This window comes from Triturus cristatus, chromosome 2_1 (genome assembly GCF_964204655.1).
Source record: "Triturus cristatus chromosome 2_1, aTriCri1.1, whole genome shotgun sequence".
Classification (NCBI taxonomy): Eukaryota; Metazoa; Chordata; class Amphibia; order Caudata; family Salamandridae; genus Triturus; species Triturus cristatus.
Window position 1 is genome coordinate 50,099,453 of NC_140581.1, and position 26,236 is coordinate 50,125,688.

General features: G+C 45.0%; 1 protein-coding gene across 1 annotated transcript in view; it reads right to left on the bottom strand.

Moving 5' to 3' along the window:
* The window catches only part of LOC146863708 (uncharacterized), a 93,888-nt gene that overhangs the window by 15,463 nt on the left and 52,189 nt on the right, over nt 1-26,236 (bottom strand). The window contains exons 3-4 of the mRNA XM_085627853.1: nt 1,973-7,352; nt 297-1,879 (exon numbers count right to left, since the gene is read on the bottom strand). Of these exons, the coding sequence (XP_085483979.1) occupies nt 5,275-7,352 (2,078 nt within the window). The 3' untranslated portion in view covers nt 297-1,879; nt 1,973-5,274. The remainder of the gene's footprint in view (nt 1-296; nt 1,880-1,972; nt 7,353-26,236) is intronic.

The following is a 26,236-nucleotide window of genomic DNA, read 5'->3' on the forward strand; positions in this document are numbered from 1 at the left end:
ACGTGTAACGTGCCCTATCAGCGTTGGGTAAGTGACTCAGTGAAATCTTGTAGATTTCACTGAGTCACTTTTCAGGGGCGTTCCTGCGATGGAACGCCCCCCCCTCCGTAGAAACGCCCACATGAAACCTGACGCAGGTTTCATGTGGTGCAGGGCTTTACACCGTGACGCATCTCCACAGATGCGTCACGATGTAAAAGCGGGCGCAACGTGGTGTAGGGTTTACACAGCCGCTGCGTCACAAAAGTGACGCAACGGCGGCGTAAAAGTGGCGCAAGTCCAACATAAATCTGCACCATAGTGCTCGGAAAAATGAGTTTTTAGTAACGGAGGATTTGAACTATGCACTGTTCATTCAAGGCCTCCCAATATGACATACTTAATAAGTAATTTATAGCAGGTAAGATCTGATCTTTTAAATATAAAACTATCACTGGTCCTAAACACCAATGGTGCTTCCATGACTCATTTTAATCTCAAATCTTTATTATGTTATAAATATTTCTTCCTGTTCTTTCTGCTTTATTATATACTATTTTCATATGCATGTTCTCAACATGAAACACGTGTTTAGAATAGTAGTATGTTTTTTAGCTTGTGACTCTACTGTGCAAGCATTACGTTTCATACCTACACACGTAATATCACCTTTGCTTCTCTGCACTTTTACTTAACAACACCACTTTCTGCTAGTGTTCCCATCACAATCACTTTCACAACTACTGATTCAAGGCTGAATTACTGCAGTGTATGTGTCTGGGATCACCGCAAATTCCCAATCATTGTCTTCTGTGGGCTCAAAGTATGGCATCACAGTGGTGATCAGGACCATAGCTTGGTGAGAGATGCAGTCTTGATAAACATTTGTCTAGTCACTGGCAGCCATTGGAAAACTTGCAGGACTGGAGATTTGTTATCTTCATTTTGGAGATGGAGCAAAGGTCTGGTAGCAGATTTGGGTGCCATTTGTATTCTACACAGAAGAAAAGCTGGTGCGCCTATGTAAATTTGCCTTGGTCAAAAACAATTAGGACAGAACTAGGGCTATGTTGGGCTGTGTACACAGTGATGGCATCTCAGACAGGAAAAATATGTCTCCAGATTCTAAGGATAACGGAGGAGGACTTGTTTGCTTGTGGAGTAGACAGAGATCAGCATCTTCCATATCTCCATAGTTTGTAACCAAGCTGGAACTGGTTGAGGAACTTCCAGGATCCCAGGGCCATTGACTTGGCGTCTCCAACACATATCCACAATATTTTACTCAAAATGTGTGAAAATACTTAACAAATGTAAAACTAAAGCAATGTACTCTTGAAGAGAGGATTACTGACATATATGTTAACCTTTCTGAATATCTAGTACAGAAAACTAAGAAGAAATATACTCATTGGAGTGATAATAATAAAAGTAACAATAAATATGAGGACCAGAAAATATCAGGCTCCAAAAGAAATAAGGAAAACATATATTATCTGATTTATTGGAAAGGCTACTGTTCTTAAGACAGGTCTAGGGAGCCAGAATCACATGCCCATGCCCCCTGTCTAGTACTCAACTTTCATGCTTCTCATCCAGCTTAGCCATGGCCAGTGAGTTGACCTTTAGCAGGGAGAACTGTCATGTCCTGGCCTTACTGTTCTGTTTGTTCCCCATCTGCTGTCATTGTTTTCTAGTTGGGTAAGTGCAATGAACTCTGCTATGCACTTCATTTAGGCATTTTGAAGATATGCTTGTCAAAGTGCTAATGCAAACAGGTGGTGCTGATTAGTTAATAGCCTGTTTCCTGCTGATCTCAAGTTCACCAAATGCTTGCCTGTTATTCATTTGTGCAACTGCCATAAAAGTTGGTTCTGATTAAGTTAAAAGCTTCTGTTTCCTGCAGACCTCAGGGTCGCCAATTGCTTATCTGTTTTTTATATGTACAACTGCCCTAACAGGTAGTGCTGATCAGTTGTAAGCTTCTGTTTACTGCAGACCTCAGGGCCGCCAATTGCTTATCTGTTTTTTATACGTACAACTGCCCTAACAGGTAGTGCTGATCAGTTGTAAGCTTCTGTTTACTGCAGACCTCAGGGCCGCCAATTGCTTATCTGTTTTTTATACGTACAACTGCCCTAACAGGTAGTGCTGATCAGTTGTAAGCTTCTGTTTACTGCAGACCTCAGGGCCGCCAATTGCTTATCTGTTTTTTATACGTACAACTGCCCTAACAGGTAGTGCTGATCAGTTGTAAGCTTCTGTTTACTGCAGACCTCAGGGTCGCCAATTGCTCATCTGTTTTTTACACGTACAACTGCCCTAACAGGTAGTGCTGATCAGTTATAAGCTTCTGTTTCCTGCAGACCTCAGGGTCACATGATGCATGTCTGTTGTTTATTATTCAACTGCCTAACAGGTGTGGTCAATTAGATGAAAGCTTCCTGCTAACCTCAAGGTCGTCCAGTGTGCTTGCTTGTTGTTTATTTCTTCATCTGTCCTGCCATCTTCTTAAAGGTTTCCACTCCCTCTCTCTGTTTCTTGCCAGAGACATCTTTCTAGTTGACAGAAAACACTCAATTATCTTCAGGAAAGTGCCATTACTTTAAGTGTTTGTTTGTCAACCGCAATGTTGCTCTCTCAGTGTCCTGCTGAAGATAGCCTTCTAATCATGAGGAACCACTCAGTAATCTTCTAGAAAGGTTCAGATAAACACTTGTATGACGGACTATAAATATAGCTTTCAAACTCAGTCCCCTGCTTTGATGTTTCAGTTCGCCTTGAGAGAGAGCAGTGCCTCGCCGAAACACAAAGGGGTTTGTTTTTCAATATGTGTGGACCTGGCTTGCAAAGCATTCTTCCTCCACACACTTGGAGTTTCTTCAGTGCTGGTGTCCTGACTGAGTTGAAACATTGTAACCTGCTTTCAGGGCCCATCGAGCCAGTGTGTTATCTGTAAAATATATCTGCATGCATTTAATACACTGAATACTCGGGCTCCTTACATGTTTCTGGTTAATTGCCAAGAATGTAGTGATAGAATGAATATAACTTTATGGAAACATTTATGCCAAGCCAATGAGCATGAGCTCTAAATTAGATAATAAACATGTCATAAACATTGCCCCAAATATGACAAAAGCGAAAAACAAATCACATGGGGTACCTGTAATCACAGCATGCAACACTATTACCACTGTAGGCTTTGAGTAGCATAGGGGATGCCTGTTTGCTGTTTATCTCACAGTCAGATAATAAGGTTTAATAGCCTGACTCTTACTTGACACAAGAATGCATATCTTCTGACTTCATTATTACTTGTGGCAATGGCATTTTAAAATATTCTTCGTGAGGGGGACACGGCAGGGGGTTTGGAGATATGCCTTTGAATTCAGTGCCGGTGATACCTGTCAAACTTCTTTAATAAACCTTTGAGCTCACAGCAAGATGCAGTCTCACACTGTGTGGATTTAGAATTGTCTCCTTGGTGTGGTACTTTACTTGTGCCTTGGCGAGGGTACCCCAACACATTTACAGATGCCCTCCTGCCCAGTGGACATCTCCTGCATTTACAGGAACTGCCACCAGAGCAATTCTGTAAATTCAAAGAACATTTGACCGACAGCTCCGTCAACATGACAGAGGAATGCGTCAAACTTTCAACTTTTTTATTTTCAAAAAGTCAATCCCAATTTTTAAAAAAAGCAATGACTCCCTTGCATGGAATATTTATCCCATGGTGAGGGCGTAATTTTGCAGTTTTCACTTCCCCTTGCCACCAGGATTTACCTGGAGGTGGCGAATAGTGAACACGAGCCATGTAGTCACCCACTCTAGGGTAAGCGGGCACATGGCCAAATCTTCGACAGCCTTTACTTCATCGGGCCATTGAAGGAGTATGTAAGTGGAACTTAGCTTTGGCAGAGAGGGTACTCCGTCACCTTTGCAACAAGAGTACCTTCTCTGCCATACTCTGTACCAGCCCTATAAAACTCTGCTGAACAGGTGGTTGAGGGAGGAAGGTATCCTGAGCATGTTAGGCCAGCCACGAGATTCTCATTCCCGTTAGAGTTATATTCTGGGATCCCACAATAATTTATAGTATTTTTACATTTCATATTTGGATCATTGGAGACACAAGTTGAAAGAATATACGTGCCATGTCGCGTTTCAGATTCCAAGATCAAGACTTGCTTAGGTCCTGCAAGCATAGCCAAAATATCTAGAAGGGAAACTGTTGCAAACCACTGCCTTAAAACTGTGCACTGATCTTCCAACTGAGATCAGGAGATTATCTAGTATAGGAAAGGTTAGGATGATCTCAAGCACCTTCCTCATTAAGGTTGTATCTTAATCCCTATTTTTGTGTAGGCTGCAGGACCTTTAGCCGGTGCCCGGACACCTCATGTTTTATGGCACTAAGGGCCATATGTAGGTCGCCTAATACCGGTCGGTAACGGCCGATTTTCGGTAAATATACCGTTACCGACCAGTATTTAGGCTTTTGCTATGTAGGGGGAACATTTCAGGATTCGGTAATTTACCGAATCGGTAAAATTACCGAATCGGTATTTTTACCGATTCGGTAAATACCGAATCCTGAAATGAGATGTAGGTGACAGTCAAATGAGTGATGTGTAGGGAAAATAATTCAGTATTTAGCACCAAATATATGTTGGTGCTAAATACCGAATTCATTGCAAAAAGCAATATTTTGCTGGACTAACAGTGCCATGTGGCAGACATACATGCCCTTAGGGCATGTATGTGCGCCACATGTGCACACATGCAGGAATCAGGGGTGCAACAGGGTGTCAATGTGACACCCTGCCACCCTTGAATGTGCTCCCCCCATTACCGAATCGGTATTTACCGATTCGGTAATGAGGCATACCTTCCCATTGATTCAATCAATGGGAAGGTATGCCTCATTACCAAATCGGTAAATACCGATTCGGTAATTACCGAATTTATCCGATTCGGTAATATTTACCGAATGATTACCTACATACGAGTTACCACTTCCTAAATACCGAATCGGTAAAGTTCGGTATTTAAGAAGTGGTAACTTGTATGCTACCTACATATGGCCCATTATACCTGTTATTGACTTAAAATTGACTAATTTGACTATTGGTAATACCTTTGAGTTCAAGGTCAAATATCACATGTAAGTGGACCAGGATTGTGTGATGTCCCATACCCAAACATCCCATACCCACTAACTCCAATTCATGCCTGTCTAAGTGAAGAATGATAAAATAGACATGAATGACATCAAATGTGCTGGACCTCCTATACAAAGTCAGACATGATTAGGTTGTTGCTGCTTGAATCCTCAGCAGCACTTGCCCCTGCCAGTAGAGCCTCACTGATGGTCTTCTTTTCTTCCGCTGACATGGGTGGGATGGCTGCACCCAGCTGGCAATTGATTCTTTCAACTCTCGCCTCTATAGCCATGTCAAACTCTTTTTTCTTTAAAATGACCAAGTTCTCGATTGCCCTTCGAGCTTCTTCGCAGCCGGTTTGTAACTTCATGTGCTCTAACTTGAACTCCGGATCTGAGGGATTCATGCCGAGGAATACTCCTAAAGCGCTCACGCGGTCCATCAGGAAACGCTGAGACACTTCAAAGTAGGTACTTGATATCATGTTGACCAGGTAGCCTATGTTGGTGGCTTTAGATGCCTGCATGAACAACATGTCCTTCACAAAGGCTTCCGCGGAATAATTGTTAATGCTCTGCACGGATTCGGCAGATACCACTAAGTCATTGACAGATTTCACGAGGCAGGACTCAATGAGGCTTGATATCATCTGGAAGAAGTAGATCATCTTCTCCCACTGCTCCTTGATTTTCACCAGGGCATCCAAGCCTTTAATGAGCATCTTCTTGGCTGTGTCAAAATCAATCTCATCCAGTTTGTGGCTCTTCATTTCAACCAGGATTTCTGTTAGCTTTTCATTTTCTTTTTTTAGATTCTCGAACGTCTTCATGTACACGGCCTGAGTATTGTTTAATTGCACCCTGGCCTGTTCCACTCTGGCCCAAGCCATCTGTGCAGACTGAGAGCCTATTCCACCACTGAATACAGCTGCAGACAGATTTGGGGGCCTTAACTGCATAGGATGGGCATTGGTAACCTTTTGACAATACCCCTCAACTTTATACGAGATGGTATATTGGGCTTTTATCTTTTCAGCAATATCTTTCAAGTTCTTCTGATCCAAAGTCTTGGATGTGGCAGCTCTTTGCAAGTCCTCACAAATAATATTACCACTTTCTAGAGCATCACTCATCATTGTCTTTGCAGTACAATTGACTTCATCCCGTATTTCCTTTTGCAGGTCCAATAAATGCTGTTTATAAACGTCTGTTGTGACTTTCTGGTTCCTCTCATCATAAACATTTTTCATGTTAATAGTTTCCTCGTTAGTGTGTAAGACATTTCGTAGGTTTTCTGCGAATAATGTAATCTGATTAGATCTGGCGCAGACATTTTTGGTTGCGATTGTGGACTTTACATCAGTTTCAGCAGAACCATCTGCAGGACGACCTGTGCCTAACTCTTGTTTAACAGCTTTGTTTCCAATGTAAGATGATGGGTTAAGAAGAGTGCCCAGTATATCAGCACCAGCAGTTTCCAACACAGAGGGCACTTTGTCCATTGCATCCTTGTAGGCGTCTATTGCGTCAGTTAGTTGTGTCTCAGTGGCCTTCCTCAATGCCTCTGTCATCTGCAAAGATCTCCTTGAGGATGCTTCTTTTATGTGGAGCTGCTCCAGGGCAGTCTTCACATCCGTCAGCTTATTCTCATAGCCCTTCTTGGAGTTCACACAAGCTTGAAGCACCTCCTGGACTAGGTGAATTGTCTCATTAAAGCTTGCCTCCACAGACAGAGCCAAGGATGTGCATTCCTTGGACACCCGGCGCAAAATGTTGAGCTTCTTCGGGAGCAGGGCGTTAACAGTGGCAGTCGGCTTGGACAGAATCTTGACTATTTCTGCACTGACCCTTGGAACGAAACCTGAGAGGAGCCTGATCTGGTCCATGTTTTTATTTGCTGTGTTGAAGGCAAACCAGGCTGAATTGCAGACCTGCATCAAGGAAGCACTGAAGGAATCTGGGTATTTCAATATCTGGAAGCCACCTTTTGGTGGATTCAGGTTGATCGAGAAGTCGCCTCCAGCTGATGAAATGGCTGCCAGCTCTCCCAGAATGGCGATGGAGATGGGGGCGGGCATCAGGAACTCTTCCCAGTTGGCGTAGGGCTTCATCATCAGCTCAGTATCCAGCCTCACATCCTGGGCTTTAGAGGCTGCATCGTTGAGATTAGCAGCTGTTGACTTACAGTCCGCATCTCTCCTGCGCCCTAGACGAAATACAGTTTCATAAATAAGTTGGGGTAGGTAAAATATGGATTTTAAGCAAATGTTGTCCGGCGGCAAAGGTTAGTCACTGAGGCTGTCATTAAAACTCTGTACACCTAACTCCTGTACCTGCTGCTTTGCTAAGAGACAGAACCTACCTTGACTGTAGAGCATCCTACACAAAGTTCATCCTCCCATTTCTAGAGTTAAATCTGTGGCCCACTTGTGCCCAACTTGATGAGAGTGGTGAGGGGAGTTAACACCTCTAAATGATCGACACAAATTCTTCGATACTATGAGGAACGATGAAGGAGAGGGGTCATCTTGGCCACATGGCAAGAGTGCTGGTCTTGGCCAGTAGGCGCTGCCAGCCTCTGTCCCTTCTTTGATATCATACTTCCTGATTTTATAGTTTATTTCCTGCCTTGCTTCATTTAGAAAAGGCTTATGTTCCGTACCAATAGGGGCTTGTTTCAACACCTCATACCACACATGTGACTGAAAGAATGGCCAAACAAGAGCAGCAAAACATCTCTATCAGCTCGAAGGGCTTTTGATGCTATATACTGGGCTGATTAAAAGAATTGACATGAACTTTGACATGAATTCAATAAAAGACCATTTTTGTAAATAAATATACCACATGTTATAAGTACTAATATTTCACAAAGGATATTTCCCTGTCCTTCTTACTCACTGTCGGTTTTACTAAGCTGCTGTGTGCCCCTTCAGCAACCAATGTGATTGAATATATATAAGTACAATGTGGAATGCATGACATTTATAAAATGCCATCAAAACTGCTGGATCTGCTCCGTCCTGACTGGTAGATTCCAGTCAGCCAGCCTAGCACCATTGACCTGCGAACCCTGTGACCACAGCTACTGCGTCCCCCAAGGCCAAACGCGTACATTATCCCTATGGCATGCATCATCCGCACTCATGACATCATCATCCTCTCCTATACCAATGACACACAACGTATCCTCTCCCTCAACAAACAAGCAGCACAGCACCGGGTACAAGATCGCGGCATGCATGACCACAATCACTGACTGGATGAAGTCCAGTTGTCTAAAGCTGAACACCAACAAGACTGAAGATGTGATGTTTGGGAAGAGCTCCTCAGTGTGGATCTGCACCTGGTGTCAGACAGACCTAGGTCCAACATTCATCCCCCACCACCCGTGCCAAAATCCTCAGGATCATAATCAACTACAAACCTGACAACAGCACCCCCTACACTGGGATCAACAAACAACTCACTAGGAAGCTGCAGACCAATCAGACCACAGGGGACATAATCACTGCTGCTGCAGCTATGCCTGCATTAGAACATCGCCACCCACAAAATTGACCCATAGTGGCATGCTTCATCATTGGGTTCTTCCCACCTCGCTGCGGGATGGGGCGTGCTACAACCAACAGAGACATGGGAGCACTTTGTTGGGTGTAAGACTATGAGGGAAGGGAGGGTCAAGAAAATAATAAAGTTAAAAAGTACCTGGCTATCTGGAGGGAACAATTTATTAAGTCCTCTAGCTAGTATTAGTGAAAAAGGGGGTGGAAGACTCACACTATAATGGGTGCCTGTCTTCTGGTCAACATGTTTCAAGCCTTCCCCTAAGGCTTTTGATCAGGACCAACAGATATGATCCCTTATACCACTCCTATTATTAGTAGATGGTCTCTATATGCGTTGTAGTTATACAGCTGTTATGAATAAGAAATACTGATTCATGAACTTATGATTCCTACTTGGTATTTATTCTCTTACTAGAGACCTACTTGGTGCATACTTTCTGTTAATACCTGTAACAAAAGAACATCATTAAACCATGTCGTGTTAGTATTTAGAATGGTCAAACACATCACAATATAGTGGAAAAATAGTAATATATTTTACACATGTGCACGACTAATCTATTAGATATATACAGATTGTGTTGTGCTGCCCTTAAGATGTCAAGACATGACACAACAGATAACATAAATCACACAAATATATATATATATATATATATATATATATATATATATATATGTATATATATATATATACATATATATATATATATATATATATATATATATATATATATATATATATATATATATATATATATATATATATATATATATATAATATATATATACCTCTTGCAAGGAGTACAGGATATTGTGGTCATTGTATAGTGACTGCAAAAATAAAAATGAGAAGAAGAAGCATACATAATAGTTCTCTAATAATGGCCCCATGAGCTCGGTCCAGGAAGGAAGGGGCGCATGTAGTCACACACTGATAAAAACAAAAAAAGGACTGTAATTTAGCATATTGTAGGGGTGAGCGTGCTTGACAAACCGGAGTTTGCTCATTTCCAAGGGGGATGGGAGCCTCTGTCATTCCTTGCGGCTATGCCGTGCTTAAATCGTCAAAGCAGTTCCCTTGCTCGGATAGTCTGCCTTACCCGTGGCTCCGAAGATGGAAGACTGATCTGGGAGACTTCCTGATAAGGCGTGCCTTTGCTGAAATCTACGCATGCCTTTGCGTCTAAAAACACTAGAATGATAACTTCTCAAAATGGCTACCCCTAACGGAATACTTTCTGTTTACTTTATCAGGAAGTTCAGTGGTTCGAGTCTGTTGTCCGGCTCATCGATGTAACAAAAATTATAATAAAATTGCAAAAAATGGAATCAATTAAAAAAATATATTGTCTGAAATGTTTCTGAGGAAAAATGTTATCCATCTGAAAAGTTGGCCATCAATTGCATGGCAAGTAATAGGGTGCCTCAACACATCCATGATAACATTGTGTGTTTCGAAAATGTTTACTTGTGAATAGAAACTGTGATGGGGTTTCACTGAAGTAGTGTTCCTCTCATTATGAGAAAAAAGGAAGAAAATATGTGGGTAGTTAGAATGGATTTTGTGCCGGCTTGCTGTCCTTCTCTGAAAAAACTTTATCGATCTGGTGAGGCACTTGTGATCTTATTGTACAGTATGTTTGATGTGTTATAACCACTCATCTAACTGAGGTAGCGTTTTATAGTGAGCGATAGTGTTGCTTGCGGAGGTAATATTCGGTTAAGCTGCCCTAATCAAACAGCTGCTGGCCTGTTGTTCTTCAATATTTTAAAAAACCTTTTTGATCTGGGGTTCAGTATGGTATGTTAGACATGTTCTACCGCTCGTCTAACTTAGGTAGAGTTAATACCGAGCGATAGTACTGCTTGGGGAAGCAAAATCCGACTATGCTGCCATCATCAAACAGCTTCTAGCCTGCTGTTCCTCATTCTTGTGGAGAGACTTTATTGGTGAGCAGGGCACATGCCACAATAGTGTGGATGCTGCATAATGACATGTATATGTTCGTGGATCCTTTTTCTTTAATTTTTATCACTCTGTTAGTTAGCTGAAGGTGGATTTCCTAGCACGTCTTGTTTAGTGTCTTTGTGTTACATTGGATTATCTTACATTGAAGCATGTCACCCTCGGGTGAGTGAGGGTTCTTGTCTTTAAGAGATAAGACTCCCCTTTTCCCTTGATTCAAGGATATATTTTGGTTGCCCTTTTACCAGCATCCCATCATTTTGTGTGAGGATCATATTCTGGAGTGGTGATGTGGACGCTACTATTCACTCCATTTGTTATAACCCCCTAGTGTGATATATATTTGTGTAACATTTCAAATCGCTCTTGGCTCTAAGCAAAATGACTCCATGGTATGTCATCATTTGATCCGCTGATGTGTGTTCCCAGCCAAAAAACCCATTGCTGTTCCTTTTCATAGAGATTGGACTCATAGGTGATTTGTTCAATGAAAGTCCATTGCAGTTCCTGTGAGGTGTGTCCTCTTTCACTGAAATGTGTGTACATCTTGGCAGTGGCTCGTTTGCATCTCAGGTTGCTGCGGTGTTTACATATGCGGGTCTTGACCGTGTGTTTCGTCATGCTGATGTATTGGATTTAACAGGGGCACGTGATCATGTAGATTACACTCTTCGTATTGCAGATGGTGAAACGTTGTTGATTCCAAGTGGTGTTGTTGCTGAATGTTATTATCCTGCTCTTGGTGGTCAAATGCCAAACACTACAATTGCCACACGGGTGATGACGAGATGGAGATGGAATAAAGCTGGGAGCTATTGCTCTGTCTCTGTTGAGGAAACCGAGTGCTGTTGTACTGTCTCTGTTTGTGTGTGGTCTAGTGTGAACTATTATATCTTTTAAGCTTCTGCCCCTTTTGTGAGAGAGCATCGGTTTTGGGAAATTGAGTGTGCCACAGTTCAGGAAACACCAATGTTTATTGATGATTTTGCTTACTTGGTTAGAGGCGGTGTTGTAAGTGGTTACACAAATAGGTCTCTCCTCTCAAGGTTTGGGTGGCATTTTTTCCAACAGGGCCTCTCTGTTATTGTTTTTAGCCCGTTTCATTGCATGATCGATAATTCGGGGTGGATAGTTCCTGTTTATCAGTTTCTGATGCAGCTTCTCAGCTTGTTTTCTGTAATCCTGAAGGACTGAGCAGTTTCTTCTAAGCCTCAGAAATTGGCTAAACTGGAGGTTGGCCTGCAGGTATCTGGGGTGGAAACTTTCGTAGACGAGGAGGCATTTTTTTGCAGTTGGTTTGATATGTGTGGTAGTTATCAGTCTACCTTCTTTTGCCATTATTTTTAGGTCTAGAAAGACCAGTTCCTTGTTAGAGACATTATTAGTGAATTTCAAGTATTCATTCTGATAGTTCAGCCATACAAGGAACAAATGTGCTGTCTCTTCATTTCCGTTCCATATGGTAAGGATGCCATCGATGTAACATTTCCACATTTTTATGTGGGACAAAAAGGAGTTTGTTTGGCTGAGGATTCAGTTTTTCTCCAAACGGTGTACATATAACCCCGCTATACTTGGGGCAAATGTACTGCCCATGCTGGTGCCTTGTTTTTGAAGGTAGAGGGTATCTTTGAATTGAAAGAAGTTTCTTGTTAGTGCCCACTAGCAGCACTCCATAACGACGTTTCATGGGGTTTAGTATTCCCATTCCACTTCAAAAAGTACATTTTCAGGGATGTTCAACGTGTCTTCATGTGGGAGACTGGTGTATAGACTCTCCACATCTAATCCCATTAATATCTCTGCTTTAGGGTTGATGGTTCTGTCTTTCAGAAGTCTGAGTACATCTTTGGTGTCTTTTAAATAAGTGTTGGTTTGTTGGATGAGTGGTCTCAGGAAGGCAACGGCAAATTTAAACAAAGGTTCCAAAATGGACCCTATTCCTGATACAATGGGGCGACCAGGTGGATTTACACATCTTGGGATTTAAGAAGTAAACTGCACTGTGGGATTGTTTTTAGTATGGCAAACACGAACTTCTGAAAAAGTAGGCTTGGGAGCCTCTGTGAATGTTTTCCACATTTGTTAGGGAAGCGCCAGAAGTTACCCCAACCCACTTCCTAGTGCCAACCATAAATTTGGCACCCTACTCATAACACTTTCTGGACCTATGGAAGAACAGGAGAAGAACCACACTTGCTGTTTGAGATCTGCGAGGAGCCCTCAAGGGTTAGACCAGCTTCCACTTAAACCAGACAAAGAAGAGGACCTGAAGGGTCAGTTAGCAAACCTCCTGTGTGGCTATAAGGACACAACAAGCTGTAAAAGACGGGCCTTTTTTCCCTAAAAAGTCCACCTCATCAGTTACAACTGGACCTGAACTGGATCTGTACTGGACTCTATTGTTGGCCTGTTCTGGAGTGAGTCTTGAATCTTAAGTTCTGTCTCTCAGGTTTTGGACCCTTGGCTGTGTCTAATTGGACCTTCTACTACAATCTCTGAAAAGCTGTAGGACTGAAAAATGTTCTGACTTCTAGTTGCAGCAGTACTGGTAACAATCAAGTGAGTCGATTTGGCCTAGGTGCAATTTCACTGGGTGGAAGAGACTAATATCTCTGACTAGGAGCTCATTGTCTGATACTGCTTGCAGCGGTGTCCTGTTGAGAACTCTGAGCTCGGAAAAAGAGACTAAGTTCGAAGGTAGAAATCTTGACAAGGGAAAGACACCAAAAATGTCCAGCCAAACAGAGAATTTCCTGGGTGCAAAATATGACTTTACCGCTCTGAGTTGTTACCGTAAAAACCAACAGCTTCAGCAGTACGATGCTCGAACCCTGTCTGACTTCAAAGGAATTTTTCCCAGATACAGCTTGCTGCCTTGCCCCACTGGAGGATTTTTACTTCTATTTTAGATATTTAGTCATAAGGTAAAGTTGTTAATGGGAACAAACCTGTTTGGTGTATCCAACCCGTATTTCATCACGATTAGCCTGAAAATGTGCAGCACTGGTCACACGCTAAGAGTACCTTCTATTGGTGCTTTATTTTTTCTTGGTTCTTTTACTCTTCAAACTTCAAAAATGTATATCTTCCGTTCCCCGGATTATATTTTTGTTAAAATATTTTTTAGTTAAATTTTAATAAAGTTCTATAAATTGGAGCTGGATTATTATTGAGTTGTGTTTTTGGCTTTTAAACTGTTTTGGTACTTCTAAATACCTTAGTCATTTCTCTAAGATCTCAGTGACATAGAACCAGGGGCTGAGCTCAGATTTAAATTAATGAACCTAGGGCCTCATTACGATGTTGGTCAGAAAGCATTCCGACCGACTCTGTGACGGAATCTGTTCTGACTGACTCGGGTTCGGTGAGTCCGACCGACTGAATACGATGTTTCCAAACACCGTTCGGTCGGTCTCCCATTGACTTCCATGGGAGCCTGTGTTCTCACCAACAACACGGGCTCCAATTACAACAAGCATTGGAAATGCAATCGGTCTCGCATTTGTTTGAGTTAGAGCTATTAGCATTGTCTATGGCAATGTCTTTTACCTATGTGTTATGGAGTGTATGTTTTTGGTGTAAAGTGGAATATGTGGATTAGTTAGTTGTGTATTTGTGTGGCGTGGGATTGTTTGGTGTGGAGTGGATTTGTGTCGTGGAATTATGAGGCAGGTATGCTGTGAAATTATGTGGCTAGTAATTATGTGGTATTGAGTGTACTGGAATTATGTGGAGTGGGATCGTGCGTCATGGAGTGTAACTATGTTGAATGGTATTTTGTGTTGTGGAGTGGTATGTAGTGGAGTTTAATTATGTAGTATGCTGTTGAATTTTGTGGCATGATGTAGAATTATGTGTATTGGATGTATGTAGTGTGTTGTGTAATTGTGTGGTTGAGTTGTAATATGTGGTTTGGTGTTGAATTATGTGGTTTGGATTAAAAATGTGTGGAGTTGAATTGTGTGGTATGTAACTGTGTGGATAGCTTTGCCTTTTTAGTGACGAAAATAACATATAGGTCGGAGCTAAGCTCCAGACCCCAGACCTGTGTGTTTGGGTGTTAAAAAAAATAAAGAGAGTTAGAGCTATTGGCGTTGTATATGTCTCCTACTTATGTGATTGGAGTGGATGTATGCAGTGTGTAGTGAAATTATGTGGGTTGTAATTGGAATTGTTAGTTGTGGAATTGTGCCATGCAAATAACATCTCAGTAGGATCTTCCACTTGCACGAGCAAAAGCCGTCTGAGAAAATCCTGCAAGCGCTTTGTTGCTATTGGCCACTATTGCAGTGAGGTTGCTATAGAAAAGTCAGTTTGGACCGACTGTGAGATGCACAGCATTACGTTACCATACTGCTAAGGAGACTGGTGCCCGAGACATTAATGTCATTTCCACCATACACAAAGCAGCCTCCGCTGAAGACATCACAAATAAAGTGCAAAAGACTACCATTTGGGCCTCATTGCATATTTCCACCAAGCACTATAGAGTGGCTATTAACATGAGGACTGAGGCAAGCATAGAAAAGCCATCCCACAGCATGCTTTCTGCTTATCCTTTCTCAACTCCATCATGGCAGATATTTTATGCTGTTTTAAGTTAGGATTCGATGATGGGCAAACTAAACACCCATGATATGGTGAAAAGATACTTAGCCGTGTATGTCGAGCCCAATCCCTCGAAATTCTCATATGACCACTTGACCATGGAGGACTAATGTGCAGTCCTAGACAGACTCCTGGTGCTGACAGATAATCTTTAACTATAGGAACGGACCTTTAATTTACAGTCGCTTCAAACAGCCTAAATATTCAACGAGTCAAAGTACATATTCCAGTGGGGTTTGAACATGCAGCTGTGAGCGAGAAACCTAGGTTGGATCAGAGTTCAGTCACATCTCCCCTACTTCTTACTACAGAGCCTCATGAAGGTATACCAGCCTTTGGCAATGGGACGACCGAGATGAGGAAAGCTACCGAGATGAGGAAAGCTGCAAGAAAGAAAGCGAACTGCACACCAGCTGATAAGCAATTGTTCCAGTGCAGCACAAAGTGCTTTAGTTATATTACGTTATGTTATGTTAAGTGATATTTATAGAGCGCACTGACACCATAGGTTTCCTGGCGCTATGGTACTGCTGGCAAAAGACCACCAAGTCTCTCAAGGCCTGTGAATATGTTGCCAGGAGTTATCTCCATCCATGAAAAGGTAGAGGATTCCAGCCCCTCTCAAGAACCATCAACCATCATCAAGATGCAAACAGCCCTGAATGCAGTGGATTGAGCCTGGCCCCTTTCACCGCATCTTCACGGCATGAAACTTGGTACAGAATGTCCAACAGTATTTCAAAGCTTGTGAGTCAGTCAACAGGGGGCTTTCTGCCCAGTATAAAAAAGAAACTAAGTTTAGTCAACGCTGGGCACGAGACAAGCAAACCACAATGGAAGACAAGCAAGCATCCTGTGATTATGCGCAAATAATTTAATCTCCTGCCTGAAAATCGAATGTGTCTGTAATGCAGCTGGTGGTCATGTAAAACGCTCTGATCCCCCTTTCGGGTCCAGTTTACACTTTATAATTTTGCACAAAAAAATATATATAAAAAAGCAGTGTTGTAGGAGCCGTGGGGTGGGGCGACATGAGGAGAATAAGTGGCAGCATAGGTGCAAAAAACAAAACAAGCAGTGTTGTGGTAGGGGTGGGGGGGGGGGGTTAGCAACAATGTGCTCCGGACGAAGAGCCACCAAATGTTGCACACACCGGCCCTAGTGCATGAGCGCATGCTTAGACAGCCGCTCGCGCCTGCCGCAGTACATCCTCTAAATCTTGGGATGATAAAAAAACCTGCATTTACTGAAATGTGCCTTGAAATTAAAAAAGCATTCGTTATTTCAGACTGGAAAAACATTGTGGTGCTTAAACTTGCTTAGGCTGTTGCTTTAAGGCTCATAGCTGCATTGAGTACTATATTAGCGCCTTTTAAGAAATATTGTGTGTCCACTGTGTGCCAAATAACAACAAGCATTGGCAAATGATGAGGGTGGTGTGCCTAGATTGAGTGACCATATGAGGAGGAGGAAAGAGGGAGGAACAGGAGAGGAGGGAGCAGCGGCCGGATGTGGCGTAACAGCCAAAGCGTCCGACCTTGAAGCTGGGGAACCAGATTTTAATCTCGGTGTTGGCTCAAGCATCCTGTGATTGTGTGCAAATCACCTAATCTCCCTATGCCCGAAAAAGGAATGTGTCCATCTGTAATGTAACTGGTGGTCATATAAAGCGCTCTGATCCCTTCGGGTCGAGTTGGTGCTATATAACCCTGCAAAGAAATATAATTAAAAAAAAGCAGTGTTGAGAGGTGTGAGGGGGTGGCTTGGTGGGGGTGGCACGGGGATATTATGTGGCGGCAAAGGTGCAAAAAACAAATGTGTTGGCTGAGGGGTCAGCACGAGGAGATTGTGGTGGCAGAAGCTTAATAAACACCAAAGTAAACAGCATGGTAATTGAAACGGCAGCTGCAAGCCTTTCATGAAGCCAGTGCAGTCCACTAAGCAGCGGCCGGATGTGGGACAATGGCCAGAGCAGCCTACCTTCAGGATGGAGAACCAGGTTCAAGTCTCGGCGTCGGCTCAGGCATCCTGTGATTGTTTGCAAATCATTTAATCTCCCCATGCCTGACAATGTAATGTGTCCATCTGTAATGCTGGTTATGTAAAGCGCTCTGATCCCTTCGGGTCGAGTTTGTGCAATATAACACTGCAAAAAAATAAAATAAACAAGCTATGGCCCCGCGGCAGTAAAAGTAACGCCGCACGGCCGTAAAAGCGAAAGTGATCGTGATCGCGATGACGCGCTAAAGCAAGAGTTTTCAAAGTGCTGCTGAAGGCTAGCGGTTCGCGCGTGCATGCTCGCGGGAACACAAACGCTAGGCCAGCCAGTCTCCGAGTCAGCGCATGCGCTGGGCTCAGCGAGACCTAAAAAGGGGTGGTTGCGGAAAACCTTGCCCCCTGTCGCAGGCACCCCATGGTAGTGAGGACGTGCTATGGACCTACAGCGCCACGGCCCCTGCCCCATCGAGGGAGTGGCGGCCCTCGGGCCTGACCCAAGAAGTGCTGTGAGCCTCCTGAGACCCTCAGATGACAGTGGTGCCCCTGGGGGTGGGGGGTCCTGCTGCCCTGAGGTGTCATAAGAAGACTGGCTCCTGGTCCTAGCTTGAGACAGTCTGGGTCCTGGGCACACACAGGTAGTTCCAGAGACACCCACTCCCAAACTGGAGGACACGCTGAGGTGGGGGCCAATTACCGGTATTTTCGTCGTCCTGGTCGTTGCCCCTGCGAGCGGATCTACTCCTCCATGTGCGTTTGGCGCTCCAGCCTTCCTGGTTATCTGGTGAGTGAGGCAGCCTTCGTTGGACTGGTGGGGGGGACAGGTGGGTGGGGGGCAGTGGTACAGCAGAGCCCTCAACACCACCTCAATTATCCTTGGAACACTTTAGGACTTCAACTGTTTATATTGCATGCTGGCCGCTGGCCACTGGCCGTCTGTTGCACCTGCGGGAGTTTTGGACCAGTAACATCTCCTGGAGCCCACTGTTGAGTGGGACCTGGAACATTGGAAAAGGCTGCCAGGAGGGGCGAGGACTCCAGCCCCCAGTTTGCTTGGCAGCTGCCTGCCACCTGACACACTATTCCTGTGCCCAGAGGTGCATGAATTATTACCAGGGGTCCCGCAGCAATGCCCGGGTCAAGGGAGGGCCCGTCCTGTGCCCGATAGTCACAGGAAAAACTGGGGTGGGCCGCACCCTTTACATCTGCTGCCCCAAAGTGTTCTGTTTTACTTGCTGTTACTCTTAGTGCTGTGATTTGTTGGCTCCCTGTGCTACTTCCCCCCGTCTAGCACTTTGAGCTCTTCATAGAGTGACAATGGAGAATCGGAAGACTGCTCCTTCCCCTGGGAATCCTACCCCAGGTTCCACCTTAGATGGCTTCTTGCAATGTGCTGTGGGGGTCATTAGCAGGGAAATTGACTTGGCAGAACTGCGTCTGTCCATGCCATCTTTGCCTGAGCCTTCTTCAGAGATATCGCAAGATCTCCCTGAGTCTCAGGCCTCCGCCGGGTTGTCACCACCAAGCACTGCTCTTCCTCCACCTGCCTCGGGTCATGACCATCTGGCCACTCCAACCTGCACTATTACTTTGACTGTTGCTACTACTGAGGGGTGTGGTGATATTATGGAGCAAGACCAGTCACTTGTGTGCCCAACTAACCCAACTAACTCTGAGGCAACCAATAACAGAAGGGGCAAGAGGAAGAGACTATACTGGAATTGCCAAATTAAAAAGACTCCATCCAGAACCACTAATCGTGTCATCTACCCCAGCCCCAACTTCAAACTGTGAAATCAGCCCTCGTCTGGTGAGTTGTATACTAGAATGCTTGGCGGTGTGTAATATCTTCACTCACTGCATCCCTGGTTCCCATTATCGATAGACTAGGAAAGGTTGAGGATGCCTTGGCTAAGGTGAGGGATTTGTTGCTGGTGCCACATTCTGCAAGAGCTTCTTGACCCAGCCCCTTAGGCTGCGCCACTGATAGGGCCTTTCAGCCTACCTTTCACCACACCCCTCAGTAATTGATGGTGTGACTGATTCTTCTTGGGCTACTCGGGATACCGCCTTTAGCTCCAGTCCAGCCAGGCCGATTCACGTATCAGGTTCATGCCCACAGAATTCTCTTGTAGGTACTAGTGGGGGACCAGGCTCAGGGTCGGTGGCCATTGGTTCCAGCGCTCGGGTCCCTCTGCTCTGAGGAGGATTGATGGAGTTTGCTGGCAGACTGACGCGAGGCACGCAGAGTCAGAGGAGGCTGTCGCATCGCTTTGCCTCTATCCCCAGCTTCTTGCCACCCCCCTGGAATGGTAAGCAAGGTGGGGGGGGGCCTTCCATGCCCAGCTTTTGGTGAGGCACGAGAGAGAAGGCAGAGAGAGCATTTACAATTAAGTTCAGTCTAATGCAGAGAGGTGTGCTTCATCACCACATGAAATATGGAAAAGTGACGCGACAGAGATTCGGCTGCAGGGTCGGGAGCCAAGGGGGTCGGACCACAGCCCCATGGCAGGTTCCAAGGCCCAGGGCTATTGAGGCGGTGACAGAGGCGGCGGATCTGCTGACTGCAGACTCTCTGCCGCAGTTCAGTCAGTGATGCGCGCAGGCGGCCGGCGTTAGGCCAGTGTGGCTTGAACACCACCAGGGACTGTTCCCATCTCACCCCAGCCGCCATAGAGCCGCCATAGAGCCGCCATAGAGCCATCTTTCCGAGGTACATCTTTTGAGCTGTGGATTTCAGCAGCTTTGACATGCCTGAATTCAGCAGGAGAAAATCGCAAGAAGTGAGGAAATTTCCATGGTACCTCGATTCTGCACAACCAGGAGCTTAAACAAGGATCACAATTTACCGGCACACTTGCAATCAGGACCTCAATATACCCTTCATTGGGCATCCAGGAAGGATTAGCAGCTGGCAGTGTCGGAGACAGCACTAGAATCAGTGGCAGCGGCGAGTGAGCTCCGCCGCAACGGCCCGACTTTCGGCTGCGGCTCCTGCTTTGGTCTCTGCCCTCTTTTCTCATTGAAGGTGACCTGGCGACTGGAGAGCAGAGCTGGGAGCTGGGATTACCCGAGGGCCAGGCAGACTCTGTTTCTACTATTTTACCGCTCCGGTCCTGGCTTGTCTCATCTTGTTGTATTGGTTGGAAGAGGTATTGTGCAGGGGCGGCTCTAGGCTCATGGTGGCCCTGTGCAGGGAGCGTAGGTAGAGGGCCCCGGAAGAGGGGGTCCGGGTGGGGTGGAGCTCAGGAAGGAGTTTTAATAAAACGTCCAGAAAAGGCGTTAGATGACCAGTACCTGCGGCTGCTCCTGCCCATATGCAAATCAGCCTTGACCCTGTGCCTCATGGGAACAGTCCACCCGAACTGCCAAGCCATGTCTTCCCTGGACCGGAATCAAGCGTCCTAGGACCGGTTTATGTCACCATCTTCACATACAAATTATGCCGTTTCTCTCTTCAGTTATTGCATCCTCCATTGCATGCTATAGCAAAAAGAATCCTATATATATTTATAAATCCTACTGAAAAACTGAGGTTTAATTAAAATTTGTGAGTGTTGTCTCTCCTTTTTTTCCTTTCAAATGGCTCTCTCCTTCCCTGACATGCCTCCTCTAAGTGCATAACCTCTCTAAGTCACATGCATTTTTGCTTTAATATCTGTTACACAACTCATTTAAAATATCACAACCTCTCCTTTTTTAGTCTAAACTCAGCAACCTAACAATATCTAATCTCCTCTAGCTCATCTATTAACCCCACCAAAGATATTCATGAACTCAGCTTACACCCCACTACTGATCATGTTAACTCCTATTAATTTAATCTAACACAAAGACACTGGAATGAGTGCATGAAATGGTTTGCTTGGGAGCATAAGTCTAATTCGAGTAACTAATAACAGTGGACTAACTTCTAGCCTTGGATTCCAGAACAGTGTGCTGCTTGGTGTAGACTAGAGTGCTTCAAAGCCTCATCAGGGGTAGTTAGCACTATATAAATGCAATTTCAATTACAATTTTTGACATATTCTGAGGGCTGAGTGTGTTGACTTCTACTCAAAGAAAAACAAAGGAGCAGGCCCTTCTGCTTCCACATTCTTGCTTTTATGACTAAAGAGTTGCATTGGAGAGCAACACACAAATGTTTATACAATAGCAGCCACCTGAGGATTGTATCTACTGGTCTCAACGTTGCATTTTGGGAGCAGTGCAGTCCTCCAATATTCGGCATCTTTTCTGAGGAGAGAAATCTTGTAAAAACTGTACCTGAACTCTTTTCTAATGGGCTGTTGTCCAACTACACTATAATACCAAGATATGTAGTTCCTGGACGAGAAGCCATTGACCTGGTAATGTGAGCATCTTTTGGCCGCAAGGCATTCAAAGTTTAGAGTGCTATGAAAACACTAAAACGAAACCAAGCAACACCATACGTCTCCCAGGCAAGAGTTCTTAAATGTGACCTCTGAGAATTCTGACAGTAACGTGTTAATGTGTTGTTGAAGGCCGCCAAATCCCTGCCAGGGGCCGCCACGAATATGTATTGTATCCGATTCCTCGTGGTGGCCCCTGGGGTTTGGCGGCCCTGTGCAGGTGCACAACTTGCACATGCCTAAGGCCGCCCCTGTATTGTGTTGGAAGAGGTGTGGCGCCGCGGCCAGGGCAACTGAACCCGGAATCTGGGGATCACGGTTCGATCCCCGGCGCCGGCGGCAGATTAGCCCAGCACCATGTGACTCTGGGCAATAGCTTGCTTAATCTTCGCGACAGCCCCCAGCGCCTAGAAACCCTTACGGGTGATTGTTCGCCCTTTGCAAAGATGGATTAATATTATTGTATCCAGCTGCTGGTGTGGTTGGTGCTGCTGGAGTCAGTCAGGGGGATCTCATTCATTCCCCCGTTGGAGCGTGCTTGGGGCTCAAGGAGGAGGGGGTAGGGTGACCAACCGTCCGTAAATTTCACGGACAGTCCGTAATTTCGGCCGACTGTCCGTTGTCCGTGAAGGATTCTTTAACGGACGCCGTTTGTCCGTAATTTTACCCGGCAACAGTCGCACCACCCTAAAGCCGGCACAGCTTCCACCCACCTCCCTTCTTGACTCCGATGCTGTTGAGGTCGGGTGTAACAGACTCCGATGCAGTGCCAAAGCTCAGATCCCCAGCAGCATTGGAGAGGCACAGCGGGATGGCAACCCTCACACCTTCCGCCCGTGATGAGCTGTTAAGAGGTGCTTGAAGGTGACTGAGAGGGAGGGGCTGCAGCTTCAGGCGCAGGGGCATCTATTCAGATGCAAACAGCCCTGAATGCGTCATCTCTCTGCAATTTAGAGGGGCCTCACACATTCCCTTTCTGCCCAGGGCCCCAAAAATCGTAGAACCGGCCCACCCTGATTACCCAGAGGCAGCAGTGGTTCTCTTCACAGAGCTTAATTACTGTTACTAAATTGTAAGCAGACCTCGGTTCTTCAAACATGCAGTCTATAATGTAATAAAATTAAGAAATGGCACAATCGCACCCACACTGATTAACAAAGTATGGAGGACAATCAGTGAAATCAGTTCTCTTGGAGTATCTCCTTTAAGTACTGTACAACACAGTGGGGGATGGCAAAGATAGCCTGTCGTCTCGTTGTCTTGTCCAGGAGGGGGTGAGGAGTCCTACCCCACCCTGGAAGAGACCAAGATGATACTAGAATACTGCATGCCCACCCCTGTGCCCACCCTGGTGGATCCTGTTCCCCCTCCTGTGATGGCACCTGCCCCCCCCCCCCTGTGGTGGATCCTGTCTCCGCCCTGGGTGGCTTCTGTCCCAGTCCTGGAATCGCTCCTGCAGCGAGGGTGAAGTTCTTGATGGGCCTCTTCTCAAAAAGGCTCAGCTCAAAATTAATATGAAAAGGTGAGCGAGTGAGTAAGTGAAGAAATGGGTGGATGGCTGGATAAATTAGTGAAAGGGTGAATGGATGATTGAATAGATGGATAATGAGAGAATATGGATGAATTGATGAGAGAGTGGAAGGATGGATGAGAGAAAAGGTAAATAGCTGGATGTATGGGTGGAAGGGTAGCTGGATGGGTAAAAGGGTGGATGGATGAGTGAAAGGATGGATGAGTGAAAAGGTGGATTGTGGAAATGTGGATTTTCCTGGTCAGTTATGTCCCCTATCTTGGACCCCAACGGTTCTATGTGCATGTCGCACGTACATGTATGCTCCCTCCAGTTCCAGTTTTGATGACGCAAACACATGTGCGTCCACCGTCAACATGTCCTCTGTCAGATCCGCCATAAGTGGGCTGGATATTCCATTCCTAAATATGAAAGGCCACCGGCTTTATATGGTTCACTTATGCCATTTTACAGTCCAGGCAAGTAGGCCCTGATTCTGCCATCGAAACTCCTCTTGCCTTCTGCCTCTGAAAGCTCCAGTCTGAGCCTGCATCTGTGACCATGAACTTTGTCTCATTCTCTGCGCAGCTCACGAAGCCTGACATCAGCCTATTCTCTGCCAAGAACTGTATTTCACCTTCGAATTATCTGCTTCCCCCTCAGCCGATGCATTCCTGCCTAAGTAGCTTAAGTAAACATTCTTCCAGTTACCAAGCAAAAAGGCCCATCTTCTCTGTCCTCATGCAAGTAATTCATAGCCCTGTTACCATGGAATATTCCTACCCCCTCGCATTCAGTGTAGACACCCAGACGCTTGTACACGCACGCACAGTCAGTATAGAATAGATTCTGTCCGAGAGTCCTTCTTTTGTGGATAACATAGATCTTTAAACATAGGATGTAGATATGATTTGGGATTAGGTTGACGTGACCCCCCAGACTTCTTGTCTCCACACGTAGAGCTAAATGTCAAGTCCCCGTCACCCCCTAGTTACACGTCAATTACACGTCAGACTGCTGCGCGCGCATCAATGCCAAGTATTATCTTATAGATCCACCTATGTATTACATCATAGCCAATCATGTTCCTTTTTACTCATTATTACACCCATTTTCGGCAACGCACACTAAACGTCAATGTCCTTATCAATTGTTACGCCTACTATATTCACTTCATTATGATGTATGTATTATAAAAGTTACTGCTTGTCAATAAAGTATGTACTTCACTTCCTGAACTCCCGTGGTGATGGAACTTGAAGCATCCGATTATAATCGCTTATTGGAATAAAGCCCATTCTGAAAACTCTAGTATCACGGATTCTGCCTCTCATTTCATTGAGCTATTTTACTATGTTCCTGTATCAAATTCAGTCCCGGTAAAGGAGAAATATTTACCACATGATGGCGCCCGAATAGGGACACTTTCTCATCTCACGCGCCGGCGGTGCGTTGCAGGCCCGGTCTCCTGCCGCAGCTGGACGGACAATAACGCGTACCAGCAGGATTTCCTGTATCTCCCTCCGGTCAAGCGGGGGCGACTGAGACTGCAATCAACACCCAGACGAGGCGGTGAGAAGTGCGAAGTATCCCGACCAGAGCCTAGCTGAGAGAGCAAGATCCGAGGTATACAGAGACCCACCAGTCCGACGTCAAGCCCAGTGTCCGACGAGTCGAGTCGAGTCCAGTCCAATCCGAGTCAAGTTCAAGTTACTGAGGCCTTCCGTTTCCGAAGCTACCCGGTGAGTACCATTGCTGGGGAGGCATTTCTGACGTGCACATAGGTTGTGCCGGTCAAGACGGGTTTGGGTACACAAATCCGGTCTGCACTGTTTTAGCAGTGTATCTGTACTGTTTAGCAGTATATCAAGTATTCCGAAGTATTCCGAAGTGTCTAGTTATTTATCTAGTTATTATCGAGAATTAAGCTTGGTGATTAGTTATGCAGACGATCATCATTGTTGTTTCAGTTAAAGGTTTAATGTTAAATGTTTGAAGTGTTTAAGTATATCGTGGTATGAATGACTGTTCATTATCGTGTTTATTGTATTAAGTCTGTTCAAATTCAAGTATCAGGTCGAAATCAAGTATAAGGTCAGTTCTCAATATGCCGTTCTTTTCGAAATTAAGACAGATCACTACCAGAAAAGGGGTTCTCGAAGAAGCCGTCCCTATTCCTCCTAGGGACACTCCAGGGCATTTTATGTATCATAAACATGGATTAGACGCCATATTATTTCTTGACTTATGGGTAGACTATACCAAGGGATTACCGGAAAGTCAGAGGTGGCCCACAGCGGGGACCTGGGATGCAGAGTGCATCATGAAAGTCGAGGAAGAGTTATGGAAAAGGAAAGTCAGACAGTCACAGAAAGACGCCGTTGAATTATGGCGTAAAGAATCACATAGACGAACAGAAAAAGCACGTAGACAGGAGGAGAAGAGTAAAGAGAGTTCCAATAAAGTTCGAGAGAATCTATTAATTGAGGAAGGTATCCGAGTGAAATCAGAACAAGTAGACAGACAAAGAAATGCCCTTATGAATGGTATGTATCCCCTTCTGGCCGAAGGATTACCTAAGGCTACTCCGGAAACGCCAAAAGACTTGCCAACCCCATTGTTCCCCATAAAGGTACATCCTAAGGGGCATCCTAGAACCGCAGAAGATGTTTTTCTTTCCTCATATTTAGATGACGCAGCTCCCGAGTATGCCAATTCCGCCCCACGTAGACCGCCTACCAGGGAGGTTCAACGCCAAGATCCAGTACCCGTATCCCTGCAGCAACAAATCGAGTCACAAGTTCCGGCAAGCACATCGGTTTCTGTATCCGCTCCTACAGCTACTTCTATGGCTGTGTCCACACCTGTAGTTGCCGTGTCACGTTCAACGAATCCTTTTACACCCGACGCCCCAGATGGAGCCGCGGGAGGAGCTACCAATGTCTTTTCTACGCCACCCAGAATAAATAAGCTTACTTTTCAAGAGTCAGCACATTCACGTACACCCAAACTCCTTAGTGCCCGTGCGCTTAAGGAACTTCTTATAGATTGTAGATATGACCC